The 14,263-nt window shown below is 45.5% G+C and overlaps 1 protein-coding gene across 1 annotated transcript in view; it reads right to left on the bottom strand.

Annotated features, from left to right (window-relative positions):
• ARIH1 (ariadne RBR E3 ubiquitin protein ligase 1) overlaps positions 1-14,263 on the bottom strand; it is a 46,896-nt gene that overhangs the window by 5,439 nt on the left and 27,194 nt on the right. The window contains exons 4-11 of the mRNA XM_005425905.3: positions 13,503-13,595; positions 13,116-13,171; positions 10,144-10,210; positions 9,342-9,448; positions 8,413-8,455; positions 7,283-7,354; positions 732-862; positions 576-633 (exon numbers count right to left, since the gene is read on the bottom strand). Of these exons, the coding sequence (XP_005425962.2) occupies positions 576-633; positions 732-862; positions 7,283-7,354; positions 8,413-8,455; positions 9,342-9,448; positions 10,144-10,210; positions 13,116-13,171; positions 13,503-13,595 (627 nt within the window). The remainder of the gene's footprint in view (positions 1-575; positions 634-731; positions 863-7,282; positions 7,355-8,412; positions 8,456-9,341; positions 9,449-10,143; positions 10,211-13,115; positions 13,172-13,502; positions 13,596-14,263) is intronic.

Below are 14,263 nucleotides of genomic sequence, written 5' to 3'. Positions count from 1 at the left end.
CCCTGGGAAGCGCCCCGGGCACTTCCCAGCACAGCTCTGACATCCTCACTCCCAACCTTGGAAGCAATTACAATCACACTGCTCCAGCCTCATCACTTCTGTATTTCAGCCTCTCCACTCAAGGTACAGCACTCAAATGTTTCCAGTGTCATGACTTAAAAGTAAGAAGATGATGTTTTGTTGGGGGGTTTTTTACTAATAAGGAATTCTAATTACTGTGCTTGTGCTAAGAGGGCAATCTCAGGTTGATTATAAAGCAGGAGAAAGGCACAGTGTGCTAAACAGTGCAAGAGAACCAAGATGACTCAATACACAGTCATTAATCTTATTTTCTTCACACTGACAGACCAGCTGTAAAAAACTAACACCACGGGCATGGTTCAACTTGTGTGCTCTGGATGAACAAAGGTAGCACATAGCAGGCAAAGCCATCCCTATCTTAAAAGTCAAAAGACTTAACTGTCCTTTGGATTTGTGCCCGAATCCGTGAACTCCTTCAGAGCAGATGTGTAGGTTTAGAGAAAGCACAGCACAGGGCCGATGATCTCCCTCATCACCAAAGGTTATGGACTCACCTCCTGTGCATCCCTTGCTGCCTTTGCATCATCCTCATTGTAGCGATTACAGTTGTACCTGTAACAGGGACACCGATTCCACAGATTTCAGTCCAAATCCGTGCCGTTTGCACCACGACCTCCTCGCCTTCCAGCAAGGCACGCTCCCGAACTCACCAGGCAGATCCGTGGGGCTCCCAGGGGCCCAGACACACCCAGCAGAACTCCGCCTTGCAGTTCTGGTTCCGACAGACCATGTGGTTGCAGCCCCCGTCCTTCTCGATGGTGGCGTGGCATTTCGGGCATTCCTGTCCACAGGACAGAGAGCACCGTTAGCAGGGCAAGCACGGAACCCCAACAGCCTGGGGAACTTGGAAGGGTTCCCACAGCAGGCAGACAGAGCACGTCAAGTGAAATACATGATTTAATTCTTCCCTTTGGACATCGAGATCCTCTTCAGTCAGGCCTTAAAATACTTCCAAACCCAGAGCAGTTAGATAGAAAAAAACTTAAGGAATAACATATTTTATCTATGCTGCTCTCACAGAGGGACACTGGGCGAGTCACTTCATGACCTTCCCCAAAATCCCAGCAGAGGGGTGGTCTCTAAGAGCCTGGGAAGCATGTGGCTTTCCTCACCACCAAGTGTCTGGTCCACTCTGGGACTGAGACCAAGCCGGAATCACGCTGTTACCAATCCTGCAGCTGTAACACGCCATCCAGAGAGGAGCTGAAAACATGCAGCAAGACTCTAGTGTGCTTCAAAGAAGCTGCTGTCAGCTAAAAAGACACTTCTCTTCCTGAGATGTTTCCATGTTTCCCATCAGGTCCCTTTTTTCCCTTCATGTGACACCTCACTGAAGACTTTTCCATAAAAGCTCACATGGGGTTTTCCCTTTCAGGAGTAAGGCTTTTGACAAGTATGAGTATCTCAAAGGGCAGCTCTGCACAGGGAAATATCTGGGGAATATAACACCAATATCATGGTCTCCATGAGCTTGGAAATTAACAAATCAACAAAGCAGCAAATACAAAGAAAAAAAAAAACTGCATGAATAAAACCAAAACCATTTTAGGCTGAATCAGCTCCTCATCCAGCTCATCCCACAACCACACCAGCCTTCATGAAGTTTCTGCACGAGTCTGTTTTTACATACAACACAATAACAAACATATCCAAACCAGTGATACACACACCTGCAAAATCAGCTGCAGCTTTTGGGTCAGAAGCATGTGAAATCCCCTCCCCAGTCTGGAGCATGTCTTTGCTAACCAAAGCAAGCAGTTCCTACCATGGCATTCAGATAAACTCTCAGCAAAGGAAGAAACCAACATGCACAATCACTCCATAATTGCTACTTCTGTAAGGGACACAATCCAATGGGTTCTTGTACACCCACTCTGTGTCCCAACTATTACTGCATTTTATATGAGTCTGCCAGTTTGGATTGTCACACACAGGAGAATTTGCACATCAAACCAATGGGATCAAGCAGCAACCAAGCACAAAAGAGGGATTTTCCAGACCTGCCTTTTTCCCAGTCACCTGTGTTTGTTCTTCAGACTCAGTAACTGTACTACAAACAGAGTAAGTGAAGCACAGTAGCTCCTGTGCTGGTCCCCTCAAGGGCACAACACCAAGACGTTCCCTAGGACTGTCCACAGGATGGATACTCAGCCAGGGAAGCTTGTTCCCAGTTAGTCAGTGCAGTTCTGTGAACTTCAAAGTCAAAAATGGTCCCTCCTTCGAGCAGAGCACTCAGGGCAGCATCTATTTCCCTTTTCCAGGCAGCACTCCTCCCTCTTCCAATCCTGCGCCAACAAGTCAAGACTCAAATGTAGGTTTATGCCAGCAATGTCCTGCCCAGCTGTGCAGATCCCTGCTCAGTCTGCTCATCAGCCAGGGTGGCTCTAAGTACAGACAGTGGCCCTGTCCCTGTCCCACCATGACCCTGGGCTGCACAGCCAGAGGAGGTTGTGGAGCTGTGCAGCTCTTGCAGACACATCTCCTCCCACCAGGTGCAGACCTCACTCGTGGGAGGCACAGCTGATCCACACAGCTGCTGTGATCCCTCCTGCTGAGCAAAATCCTACAGCTGAGAGAGGGAGAACAGGTCCCAGGTGACCTGCCAAGCTGGGGAGGTGCCACAAGCACATATCCACAGCACAGGCATGTGGGGCCATCTCACCCCCAGTGAGGCTTCCAGCAGGAGCATGGAAATTCTGCCCTCCTGTCTTTCAGGTGGGACCAAGCTTTCCAATGTGTCCACAGTGCTCAGGGCTTTGAGCTCTGGAATGCAAACTAGGACAAAAAGACCTTTCCAGTGCCTGAAAGGGCTCCAGGAGAGCCTGTAGAGGGACTGTGGACAAGAGGGAATGGTTTCCCACTGCCAGAGGGCAGGGTTGGATGGGATATTGGGAAAAAATTCTTCCCCGTGAGGGTGGGAGCCCCTGGCACAGGGTGCCCAGAGCAGCTGTGGCTGCTCCATCCCTGGAAGTGTCCAAGGCCAGGCTGGACAGGGCTTGGAGCACCCTGGGCTAGTGGAAGGTGGCAGAGGTGGAACTTGATTTAAGGTCCTTCCAACCCAAACCATTCCATGATTCTAGGATCTCATTCCAGCCCCTTTCTCACAGGGAATGCCATCCTTTCCACACCTTTATGCTCCTGTCTAGCAAAGCACAAGGAAGAGGTGATACAGTATCTGTGCAGATCCCTAAAGTTGTGTAAAAGTGTAACACTGAATATTATTAAAAATTAAAGCCATGAAAAGCACATACTAAAGAAATGCTGGACATCAGCAGAAAAAGAAGTAGTAATTACTCAAGTCACCAACAGAACAAGTGGGAGAGATTTCCAGATTCATGAGGATAGGGAAGGAAGCTCTCCCTGAGAATTACAGCTATGCAACAACTCAACAGGCAGCAAATCAAGTTACTAAACCTGCAGATTATTGTGCACATTATCAGTCACAGCACAGCACACAAGTGACCTCATTAACATTGTTCTACTTCAAACAATTCCATACTGGGCTTGGAAACAAAAGCCTGGGCAAACCTGGCAAAGGAGAACAATCCCGATTTTGTTGTAAAAGTCCATGCACATATAAAGCACCATAAACCTCAGCAGCTCTTTTATGAACAGGAAGCTAAATAGAAACATGTTTCTTATTTTAGGGCAAGTGAAAGAGATTAGTCCTTTCCAGAACTCCCAGAGGACCTGGTGGACATCAGCCTCCCACAGCCACATTCACAGCAACACCTTCACCCCTGACCCATCCTATAAAGACTCATCAAAAACCACAGGGATTTCTTAATGAATTTCAACAAAATCCAAAAACTTAATTATGGCTAGCACAAACACTACACCATTCTAACACCTAGAGTCATAGAGCAAAACTTTTTTAAACAGATTTGAAACACCAGTTCATCTGAGAAAGGGAGATGGCACTTGGGCACTTCTAGAAAACCACAGATCACAGCTCCAGTGCAGTGGGAAATGAAGGAGCACAGTTTGGTGCCCAGGAGGATTCCGTGGCCTGCCAGAATGTCCACGCATTAGAACAAATGCAGGATCTCCAGAAAGTACAGAGGGAGCACTTTAAGCCATTAAAAAGTGACCTGAAAAGGGAGAGATGTGGGCTCATGCCATTTTATCTCATGCACAGGACAAAAACAGCCAATGGTTTTTTTGGAGAAGAAAATGTGCCTGGTTTACCATCAGCCCTTCATGCTCTGTCTGACCTGCAGGGGAAGGATGGGGATGTGCCAGGAGCCAAAGAAGCAAGGCTGGGGCTTTTTCAGTACCAGATGAACAACTTTCATTAACACCAATTTAAGTTCCACAATAAATAGCAGTGCCTTGTGGGAAGGCCAGCACCTCACTGGCTTTATTCTTTTCCCTTTGGTATTCCAAGAAGAAGAGATTAAAATCACACTCAGGTTCCAAACAGGTTTCCCCTCCTCCTTTTAGACCACTTCCAGATACACCTTAAGAGCCCAAAATAAATGCACAAATCCACGTTTTCTCTATTTTTCACTCCTTTGGATGTCCACTTGACGAAAGTAATGGATCTCTGTGGTTCCTTTATTCCCAAATACCCAAAACTTGCCGAGTTTAACTCAAGAAAGAAGAACCAAGTTTGTCAAATAAACTGAAAAAGGAAGAAATGTGCAAATCCCTGGACTATTCAACACCATTCCTCAAGAAGACTGAGAATTACAGGCTTGATAAAGAACTTGTTTTGCCTTATCTCAACTTTAAATTAATCTAGTTAAGCTGAACTCATGTGAAAGTAGCTTATTTTAAGAAAAAAGCCATCTACTCCAGCACATTCTGCTGCAAGGGCTGTATCTTTTGTAGAAGTAGAAGGAATTTAGGTCTCCTAAGTGCAAGTAAATGAATGCAAAAGAATAAAAAAATCATATCAGAAACCACAGAACTCACTACTCGAATCTCCTCGTTTTTCATTCAGACCACTCTACATAATTCATCAAAAAACACATCACATCATTCCAGTTTGGGAACAGAACCTAATTCAGCTGGGTTTCACTCTTCTGTTCTCTCACACAATTGCCTAATCTTCCTTTTCCAACTCCATCTCCCAGGACAAGCCGGAACAAATGTATCTCACATTCTGCCGCTGCAAAGGATTATCCAGATTTCAAGCCCACATTCCAGAGGATTGGTATTTCTCTTTTACACCTTCATCTTGGTTATGACAGGAAGTCTCCTTCCCTGAGAGGAGCCCACATGGGACAGGATTCATGCCTGGATGGCTCCAGAAAGCGCTTTCCAAAAGCCAGAAACAGCAACGGAGCGCGCAGTCACAACTGAGTTCCTTGGAGAGCTGTTCCCAGTGACAATGGAGATTTCTGCATCTGATGGTACCTGATTCCTTTCTAGGTTCTTCAAAATGAAGTTCAACACAGAATTTAAGCTGTGAAGCCAACAGTGCAGGCACAAGTTTTGCCTCACCAAACACGGCTGCCCTGCTTTCCTGTTAGGAACAGTACAGAGAGAAAGGAGGGATGGATACACACTCCAACTGCACAATTCCCATCCCAGTGTATTCCTACAGCCCCACACCCAGACAGCACCTGGGTTTCTCCACGCCTCTGGTCAGGGATCAGCAGGGAACTGAGGCAGGAGTTGGATGCAGCCCCACGATCCAGGGCTGAGCTGGCTCTCCAGAGGCTGCAAAGCTCCCAGGCCAAACATCCCAGAGGCCAAAGCTGGAGATTCCCACCTTCCCCCAGGCAGGGATCAGCATGAGGGTGGTACTCTTCCTGCCAACTTTCCCTTCAATTGAATCCAGCATCAGCTCTGAGAGAAGAATGCCATATTGTCCTTCAGCTAATTCAATGGATATGGATGCTGTAAGACTCCAGGACTGTTGGCTTGCTCAAATGTCTGGAGTCATTACCCTGATGGCAATTTTTCTCTCTTTTGCAGCCTGGGCTCCTAAGTATTCCCATGTAGGAATGTCTGGGACAGTACTGGAGGAAGTAGCTTAGACAGTGATGTCCCAGAGCAGCAGCTCTGCTGCTCACACCAGACTAAAGGTACCAGTGAAGAAGCAGGGCTGGTGCCAGATGCCACCCTCCAGATGGGTGTTTCCTCCCCCAAAAATCTTCTTATTCCCAAGGCAGGGGCAGGTAGAAGATAGGGAACCCCAAGATCAGCCACCTGAGGGCTTTAACAGGCAAAGCAGGGCTGTTGCTGTTCCAGTGTCCCAAATATGTGAGACCCAAGGCTAGCAGTGCTTACACTCTGCCTTTTCCAAGATATTGGCTGCTCTTCCTCAGGTTTAATAGGAGCAGTCCCTGAAGACTCAGCAAACTCCAGACAAACCCAGTTCAGTCCCAGAGCCACTGGAACACAATGAGACAAAGCCAGAGTCCCTCTGGTGACTCTGTGAGCTCCAAGCAAGGCCCACTCCAGGCTGATCTGAGCTGCCCAGCAGGGGTTTCCCTGCCACCATAACACAACATTCCAGCTCGATGAAAACCAGGCAGCCAGCAAACAATGCCATTAACCACTTACACAACAGAGCTAAGAAAACAAAGCAGCCATTTCCTCACTCCTTCCCCACCTCCTTCCTTCAGCTGGGAGCCCCAGGCCTGCTCCTCACCCCCATGGGAGTTGCTGCTTTTGTGTCCTTGTCACCATGACAATCTTGGTTTTAATTTGTCCCAAAATGATCAAATGCTAGAGTTTCAGGCAAAGTTGGGCTAAGTAGAAGGAAGACCTTTACATAATGAAATCCCAGACAGCTGTTCTGCCAGTCTCCACCTGGAATGCTGCCCAGCAGAAACGAAGGCTCCTCCGGAGGCCAATCCCAGGGATTTGAAGGCAGATGTAAATGATCCCAGCCAAACTGAGCCACGGGTGGTGGTACATGTTCCACACATGGAATGGGCCATGGATCTGCTTAGGGAAGCCACTGGTGCCAGACAGGAGCCCAAAGACTTAGATCTTGAGCTTCCTTTGGGTCTCCAATTAACTGTTTCTTCCAAGCACTTTCCTTCACTGAACTTGAAGAAACTCACCTGATTCCAGGCATTAACACCAGTTCACTCTTCAAACAAGAGCACTTGAGTGTACCGTGGATTTTAAGGCTTGCTCTTACCAGGGAACAGAAAAAGCAATCCTAGTGCAAGGAATTAGATTGATGTCCTTTTCACCTGACTGTATAAAATCTCTATATAAAATGGAGAAAACCTCTCACCTTTGTGTTGGCTGCAATCCAATTGGAGGTTTCACTGTCATCATCACACTTCTTAATCCATTTCTTTAACCACTGTCAGAAAAATGATGGAAGAAGAGTGTTCAATGTAGCTGGAGGAACTGCAAATGTTCCCAAGACACCTGCTCACATTAAGGAAAGGTACACCCAGCCACATGGGAAATGGGGAGTGCTGGTGCTGGAAAACTGTGCAAACAGCCACTAATTTAGTGGCAGACAAGTCCTGATCCAGCAAGCACAAGCACCCAGCACAAACACTCCTGCAATGAGTTTGCAGCTCTTAATCAACACAAACTTCATATTGGACTCTTAAATAATAAGGACATTTTGGTTTTGGGGTGACTAATTGTGGCCTTCCAGTACCTGAAAGGAGCCTACAAGAAAGATGGAGAGAGACTGTTTACAGGGCCTGGAGGGACAGGACACAAGGAATGGCTTCCCACTGCCACAGGGCAGGGTTAGATGGGATACTGGGAAGGAATTGATCCCTGTGAGGGTGGGGAGGCCCTGGCACAGGCTGCCCAGAGAAGCTGTGCCTGCCCCATCCCTGGAAGTGTTCAAGGATGGGGTCTGGAGCACTCTGGGCTAGTGGAAGGTATCCCAGCCCATGGCAGGCTGTGGGAGTAGATAATCTTTAAAGTCCCTTCCAAACCAAACCAGCAAAACCAAATTAGTTCCTCCAGTACAATGGATAACGCCTGACAAAGCATCAAACACCTACAGGAACAACTCCTACAGGAATGCTCCTTGTCCAAAAAGCACCTCCACTCCTCTGCAGGGGGTCACAGGTCTAACAACCTCCTCTTCCAGACAATTCCCACCTGGATGAGGCACAGTTCTCTCACAAGGTCCAACTGTGAGGCAGCAGTAAAGGCACCCAATAGGATTTTACTGCTGGTTCTCACTCTGTGATTTAAACAGGTGAGCTACTCTGCTCCCTGGTGGGAACAAAAATTGGGCTCAGTAATCCCTGGGAGTCCCTTCCAGCTCAGGATCATCTATGATTCTATGGACAGCCACAAAAACTTGGGCTTCATTGCTAAGTCTTGCACATAAATTTATTTTAAACTTTTTCAAAACACAGATTTGTACAAGAACCTTGACATGCTCACCTTGCATTTAACAGGATCATGCCAGTTTTCACCACAGTTAAAGCTGCAAGGGAAAGAAAGGGAAAATAAGCAGATTGTACTTGTAATTAAACAGTGTAAGTTTTCTTCTGGGTTGTTCAAAGCCAGTCCTAAGGAAACTCAACACATCCCCCTTCAATCCTGAAGTCCCTCAAGGGCCACTTCAAAACAGCGACAGAACAAGGGGGAATGCCTTCCCACTGCCAAAGGACAGTTAGATGGGATTATTAGGCAGAAATTCTTTACTGTGAGAGTTGTGAGACACTGAAACCGGTTTCTAGAGAAGTCACCCCACCCCTGGAGTGTCCAAGGCCAGGCTGGACAGGACTTGGAGCAGCCTGGGATAGTGGAAGGTGTCCCTGCCTATTGTAAATCAAAGGTGACTCCGACAAAGGGGAGAGAGACTGATGCATCTGCCTCCACTGATATCAGAAGGCCAATTAATTACTTTATTATACTATACACATTTCATCTAAACTGAATCTGCCCAGCACTCACTCTGCACACAACTGCTCACACTGCACTGAATCTTGTGACTGTCACCCGACAGTCCAGACATACACACACTCTTGGCCCTGATAGGCCAAGGAAACAAAACATCCTCACTCTAGATAAACAATCTCCATATTGCATTCTACTCTGGCACAACACAGGCACAGCAAGCGATAAGAATTGTGTTTTCCCTTTCTCTGAGGTTCAGAAAATGTGAATCTCAGAAATCCTTGGGAAGAATTGTGCCTTGCTTTTCTCTGTGAAGAGAAATGTGGCAACACCTGCCCATGGCAAGGGGTGAAACTGGATCACCTTTAAGGTCCTTCCCAAGCCAAAGCAGCCTCCATGAACACACAGTAACACACTTCAGGGCAGTGAGTACAAGGCAGTATCAGCAGCTTTTCCTGGCTGGCTCTTACCAGAACTGACGGCCGCATTTGCAGCGCACGGGTTTCGCATCCGGGTACTGGACTTTAACGACGTGGTGGCAGTCGGGGGCAGGACACCACTTTAACAGTCGATTACACTGTGAAACAAAGCACACATCCCACATCACAGGGGAAGGCTGTGCTCAAGGACAGCTCCTGCCCTGCATCCCTTTGTTGTGGCTGCAAACAGCTAAGAGATTAAAACCAAACCCACTGCACCCATCACTTCTGGCAAGGACTGAAAGCTTGATCCCATAACAACTTCTGCCCCCGGCTCTACAGGGCAGCTGAAGCCACACAGCTGGGAAACTGGGACAGTGCAAACATCTTGCAAAGCACCTTTCTCCAAGTTTATTTGGAGCCTATAAAACTATTAGTGTTTTGCTAAAGCACTTTTGCAGTTTTACTTCAACTGGCAAAATGTTTAAGGCATGTTCTTGTTTACAGCATTTCCTGGTTTTCAATGTGAAGTATCTCAGGTAACACTCAAGAGTCATAAATATTACATAACCATTATGTAACTGTTTTAAGTACGTAATTCTGCTTCTCAGAACTCAAATATTAAGCAACAGCTCTTACATTCTCTTTAGGTCTTTTGTCCTAAAGTTTTTTTAGTATTTTCCTACAATTATCCCTGTAATGCAAAGGAGCATAAAACAACCCCTGCATTCACACTCGATTAGAGACTATGCAAAAAACCTGCTCTGCAGTTCCAAACAACCCTCCAGCCTCTGGCTGGCTACAGTGTGAGACAAACCCTACAAGCCATTAAAAATTTCAAATAAAAACTCACCTCTACAAAACTATTGGTTATTAAATGCTGGTACTTTAATTTAACCTTGGAATCTGTGATCAGACGCCTGTGGGAAGGGAAGAAACAGAAAAATTGTAGCAGAAATCTTGTTTTTTCCATAACACTGCCAGTAAGTTAAGACAAATAGGTTTGATTCATCCTTCTACACTTGCAGGTACTTTTTGTACTTACCTGTTCCCTATTTATTTGTTAGATCATTATGAAAACTACATTCATTCTATTCAATATATAAATATATTAGCTTCAGAAACAGAAAGCTCATGCAGTTCAAAAGAATTGAACCTGTTGGTGTGAGGATTTTTATTTAAAAATACTTTTCTGAAGAGCCCAAGAAACAAAGCAAGTACTTTAATCAGCTCATTTACATAAAACAAGCACATTTTGTGGCAAATCCCTTTAAAAAGCTCCAGAACAACCCTTGTGTGGCTAATTACTTTGGGAAGCCTCAAGTTAGCTGGGTTTCAGTGGAATGCTACAGCTTCAGCTTAAAAATTAATGGTGTTTTAATCTATCTACCATAAAAACAAAGTTGACTTGAATTCAATATCACTAAGGGTGTACACAACATGGACTTTAAATTAATTCCAGTCTGCTTGGAACTGGGAGAGTAGAGGAAAACTCACTGATGGGAACCCTTGAAAAAGTATTGTGACCCCTTTTCTCCTGGGCGCACCACTGCAGCTGGCATTTGCAGACTGCCCAGCCTAAATGCACCCAAAATAACTTAATTATGGATTGCTGAGCACTTCTAAAAATGTCTTTTAGCTATGACTGAAGTGTCTTCCCAATATATCTAAATATAAAGCTGCACTGACACACCCTTTGTGGCAGTCCTGGTTTAAATCCTATTGTGGGATACAGCTTTATACAGGCCATACCATGGGTAAAAATATTGGAATTAATGGATTTTCCTTTCCAGCTGCAGCCAAAACTAAGGGTATTCCTGCATGTTATCCTTACAACACTCCCTGAGGAGCAGTGTGTGCCCATGGGATGTGCACAAATCCCAGCTCTGGGCAGCTGGGGAGCTCCTCTCCCAAGCACATGCTGGTTATTACATAAATCACAGCACGTGGCAGCTCAATTCCCAGGGCTAAAATAAAACAAATCAGCTGACAAAGCATCTCCTGCAATTCTGGAGTCAAACTTACTGAAGAATGAGAAAACAATTTGAATTTCGTATTAATTATAAATCTCTTTTTTTACCCATACCTGGGCTTCAAGACATACTAAATATCACCTTGAAAATGTACTGTATTATAACAATATATTAGATACTGGAATTTAAATTAATAGTCATGCCATGACTAACCAGAGCACATAATCCATTGGTTTTTTGCTTATCAATCTGCTTTGATTGCCCCAATCAAAATCACCAGGTCAAGAATTTTGCTTTGAATGTTACTGTCTTTTGGCAAATCATTAATGAAACTAGACAAATTAAGAGGTGAAACCCATGCCCAGAGCCCATAAATCATATTAATTTTGTGTTCATATCACTTGGAAACTGAGAGCTGGAGACTTTGTAAACAGGAAAGGACCTAAAAAGTAATAATTAACAACACAGAAGTGAGTACAGGTTCTAGTTGAGATCATTTACATTTTTTGCCATATATATTGACATATCCTAAGATTGCCACAGTTGTCTTTGTTGGCTTTTAAAGGAAACAGTTTTTTCAAAAAATGCACCTTCCTCCCCACAGAAATCTAGGTAAGACCAGGGAAAGGTGGATTTTTACCTCTAGAAACAGTTTCTAGTTTTACTCAGACAAATGGGACTTGTTTGCTTTAGAGCCAGCTGCCATTGCCCTATCCCAGGCCTCATCCCTGCTCTCTCCAGCCAAGGGGAATCCCACAGCACTGCCCTCCTTTCCTTCCACCCTTTCCTTGCTGCTGCCACTGCCACCACCAACGCTTTCAGCTCCTCCATTTCACATGCACTGTTTGAACAGCTCATTCCAACTGTTGCAATCAGGAAAACACTCCAAAAAGTCCTGCTGAGAGCGTTTGACTCCACAAATTAAAGTTCAACCTCTGGTAAACAAAAATCTCAATCAAGTTACTCAAGACATGCCAACTTCAGCTCAGTTTCCACCCACTAGGCTCTACAAACCACCCCTCAACAGGGCAGGAAAGCACTACAGCTACTTCCACTTCCATCCAGCCTACACTCCCATGAGTAACCAAGAGCCAAAATTGGGAAAATCGTTACTCTGAAAGCAGCTGATAATAAAAACCACCAAATTAATATCAATGAGTGAGTCAGGCTTCAGGAAGGAAAGAATAAGGGAACAGAATAAGCTTCTACTGAGATGTTTTAGGAAGAAGAATTAAAATGAACTTGAACAAAGCTCAACATTATGAAGGATATTGCTCATACAACCTCCCTCAGTACAAAAGAGAGGGAAGCTCATGGAGTTTACTGCTCCACCATGAACTGTATCAGTCATTCTGCAGCTGGACAACTTAATTCCAAGGATACAGGATGACACACCACCTTAATCAAATCTTGGTTTTGAGGGTCAACTGCCTCCTATCAGAGGGCAAAAAACACATCCTGCATCAGCCCTTAGGACTCCTGTCCTCTGACTCACCTATTAACTACAGCTATAGGGCTTGGGCAACCAGTGGGTTGACCTGGGTAGAAGTCCTAAATTCCTACATAAATCAAAGGAAACAAAATGCACAAAGCAGTAAAACAGGGTTTGGAAACCCTGGTGTCAACACTGACCAAACTGGTCAGGGAGTGTTTCCTCCCAGTGTCATCACATGGGGTTTTCACACCTCCACAGGAAGTTAAGGGACATTCTGGAATCAAAGCAGACAGTTCAAGACAGGCTCCTGTGCTGCCAGCAAGCCTCTGTGCAGTTTGTTAGAAGCATTTGAATAGATCTGAATAGCACATGAGTAACACAATGGAAAGAGAGAGCAAAGCCATGAGAATTACTTACATAACTGTATTGTCGTCCACTAAGATATCACAGCCATGGGCAGGGCATGAAATGGTCTGAAAAACACAAAAAAGGTCAGAGGAGGAACAGTGGTTATCCTGGTTTTGCATCACAAGGAATTCCAAGGCAAAGGAGTGCCCTGCCTCTCCCAGTGTGCCACTGCTTCCTCCTTCCCCAGCCCAGAAACCTGCACCAACCCCACTGAATTCTCTCCAGATTCACCTTAGCAGAGCCTGCAGCCCCCAAACCTTTGGGGTTTAAGTTTTCTCTGTTGTTCTTTTGGATTTTTTTTAAACTTTAGCAGAGAGACTGCTCTGTCTCTCTGACCCTGTCTCTCCAATGCACAGAATTTCCAGAAATAAGCCACGAGGTTAGATGAGATTTTACCTGTCCCATGCCCTCCTCCATTATTTTGGTAGTTAAATATTCACTCCAGCACTGCATACAGAATTTGTGTCCACACTCTAGGCCAGTGAAGTACTGCAATGACAAAGAACACAAGACATGGCCTCATTTTATCACATGGATTGACTCAATAATCTCACCCTTCTTGGTGCTGTGCAGTTCACCCACCCCATCCCTCATTCCTCACACCAAACCTGAGACACTGCTCTTCACTTTGCATCATCACCCCTACAGAACACTGCCAAGGCAGCCTTAGTCACTCTTCCAAAGCCAGACTTTAATCCCCAAGCCCAGCAGCAAGGACAGGTGTGGCCAGTGTTTCCATCCTGCCCATTTCAGTTTATCCTTGTTTTAGGAATGTACATGGAGCACAGTATGGCTCTCTCCCATTTTCCTTTGGAAATCAGTCAAATAAATGCAACACCAAACAGGGGACAGTGACAAGGATACAGAGTCTTCATTCCTCCTACTTTTTCCCCTTGGCATATGTGGGTGCTGCCCAAAAGTCCCAGACCTCCCCAGCAAAGTTCCCCCTGAAACCCAGATGCTCATCAGATGAGGACACTCAAGATCCTAATTGGCAGGTGTAAATTGATAAACAGAATTCAATAATGACCTGCTGTCACAGACAGCAACAGGGACAACTCCATCCTTGTCTGCATCATCTGCACAGAGCTGTCAAGATATCATCTGGGACTGAGTGGTTACACAAGGGGGGGAGAAGCAAACACTGCTGAGGAAAG

The sequence above is a fragment of the Geospiza fortis genome, unplaced genomic scaffold (assembly GCF_000277835.1).
Source record: "Geospiza fortis unplaced genomic scaffold, GeoFor_1.0 scaffold317, whole genome shotgun sequence".
Classification (NCBI taxonomy): domain Eukaryota; kingdom Metazoa; phylum Chordata; class Aves; order Passeriformes; family Thraupidae; genus Geospiza; species Geospiza fortis.
The sequence above is the reverse complement of the archived record's forward strand: the minus strand, read 5'-3'. Positions and strand labels throughout refer to the sequence as shown.